This window comes from Poromitra crassiceps, assembly GCF_964638095.1.
Source record: "Poromitra crassiceps genome assembly, chromosome: 9".
Classification (NCBI taxonomy): Eukaryota; Metazoa; Chordata; class Actinopteri; order Beryciformes; family Melamphaidae; genus Poromitra; species Poromitra crassiceps.
In genome coordinates, this window is record NC_139630.1 from 18,073,305 (window position 1) to 18,075,043 (window position 1,739).

General features: G+C 43.1%; 1 protein-coding gene across 1 annotated transcript in view; it reads left to right on the plus strand.

Annotated features, from left to right (window-relative positions):
- The window catches only part of LOC310782549 (microtubule-associated protein RP/EB family member 3-like), a 51,253-nt gene extending 49,735 nt beyond the window's left edge, over positions 1 to 1,518 (plus strand). The window contains exon 8 of the mRNA XM_083643224.1: positions 254 to 1,518. Within this exon, the coding sequence (XP_083499350.1) occupies positions 254 to 322 (69 nt within the window). The 3' untranslated portion in view covers positions 323 to 1,518. The remainder of the gene's footprint in view (positions 1 to 253) is intronic.
- The last annotated feature ends 221 nt before the right edge of the window (positions 1,519 to 1,739 follow it).

Sequence of the window (1,739 nt, forward strand, 5' to 3'; positions counted from 1 at the left end):
TTTAGTGCTTTGATAATTTGTTTGCATTCTGCTTGATGGTTCAGAGTGATGCTATGTGGGTTCATGGCAGAGTGTAAAAATCATTAACGTTAAAATACTAAACTCCGGCTGGCACCATAAACACCTACAATGCACTACAGAAACATTCATATTATTAATGGCTCTGGCCTCCTGTCATTTTTGCAGAAGTGGCTCCCGGGCAAAGGAAGTTAAGTATCCCTGCTGTATATTGACCTTTGACCTTCTTATCCAGGAGGGATTTGCTCCACCAGAGGATGAAGAGATCATCAAGGCGGCACAAGGAGACCAAGACGAGTTCTGAACACTCCTGTTTCTCTCCATCACCGCCCCCCCCTCCACTCCCTGTGATCTACTGGATCATTATTGTCATCGTCTCCCTCTCCCTCTCCCCCTCTCTCTCTCTCTCCTTTTTTCAATCTCCCCTTCCTTCTCCTCCTCTCCTCTCCTCTCCTCTCCTCCCTGTGGCTGGCCATACGCACTACACCATGACTTTCTCCTACAGCCTAGCTTCCCAAAACTCGTGCTAGCGGAGGACACTTAACCCAGACCTGTGTGGAGTTTGCCTCCAGCTAACTAACTCCATTCTACTCTTACCTTCACCAAGCACCATGCACTGACAGGTGACCCCCCCCCCCACACACACACACACAGGATTCTCCACAGGGTTCTTGGATGCCATCAACAAAACCACGTCGTCTCCATATAATGTGATCACTTCTAGGATATGTGGGCTGGGAATCTCCCAAGATGGAAATGTAAAAAGTTCAGCACTACTGTTAGACACATACTGTAACATTTTGAACATATCGCATATGACGACACACGTGAACTTTCGCCCACTCATTTTCATACCTAAACAGTGAAAGTTGTCCCACCGCAGAGGGTTTGCTCTTGCAGCTGTTTTGACAGCTTGGTTATGAGACAGCATGTTGTATTTATGTTTTTATTTATTTATTTTGTATCTGCTCTTTACCATTTCACTTTATGACAAGCAAAATGTTTTGGATTTAGGGGGAATTGAAAGTCTTGCACTAAATGTAGCAAAATGTTGAAATGATCCATAATGCCAACATGCAGTGACCGGCTGCAGCCAGAAGGATATACAGGAAGATGCAATTTTATATTTTTACATTTGTTTGAAATCTGCAGATTTTTTTTATTTGCATTGAATGGCTAAGTGAGAGACATCAATGTCTTATTTATCAGAGAACTGTCAGGCTTTGGAGTTATATGAATGAAACAAGACAGACACAAACATGACTAAACACTAATGTTTGACTGTGTTTCATTGAGTTGAACATTTTTAACTGCTATTTCTGTTGTTCAGTTGCCGTATTTCATTGAGTTTTGAGATGTTGCATAGCGTTAAAATGCCACAGTGGCTGCCTAGGAACTAGTGGGTGTGGTTTATTGTGATTGACATTAGTTGGGCCAATCAGAGAGCACAGAACCATCTCCTGCTCTCTCACTGTGTGTTGCCATGGCAGCCATGTGATAAACAGTACCTGCATCATTTGGAGTTGTTGTTGAAATGAAATAAAGGTCTGGGAATCAAGCCCAACAGGAAGGGTGTGTGCTGTCTGCCATTTTGTCCTTGTTCAGTATTTCTCAAAAGCAGTTTGTTTTAACCATCTCTGACCTCAAGCTAAACTAAACACACACACACACACACACACACACACACACACACACACACATAACCTCTACTGTACGTCAGT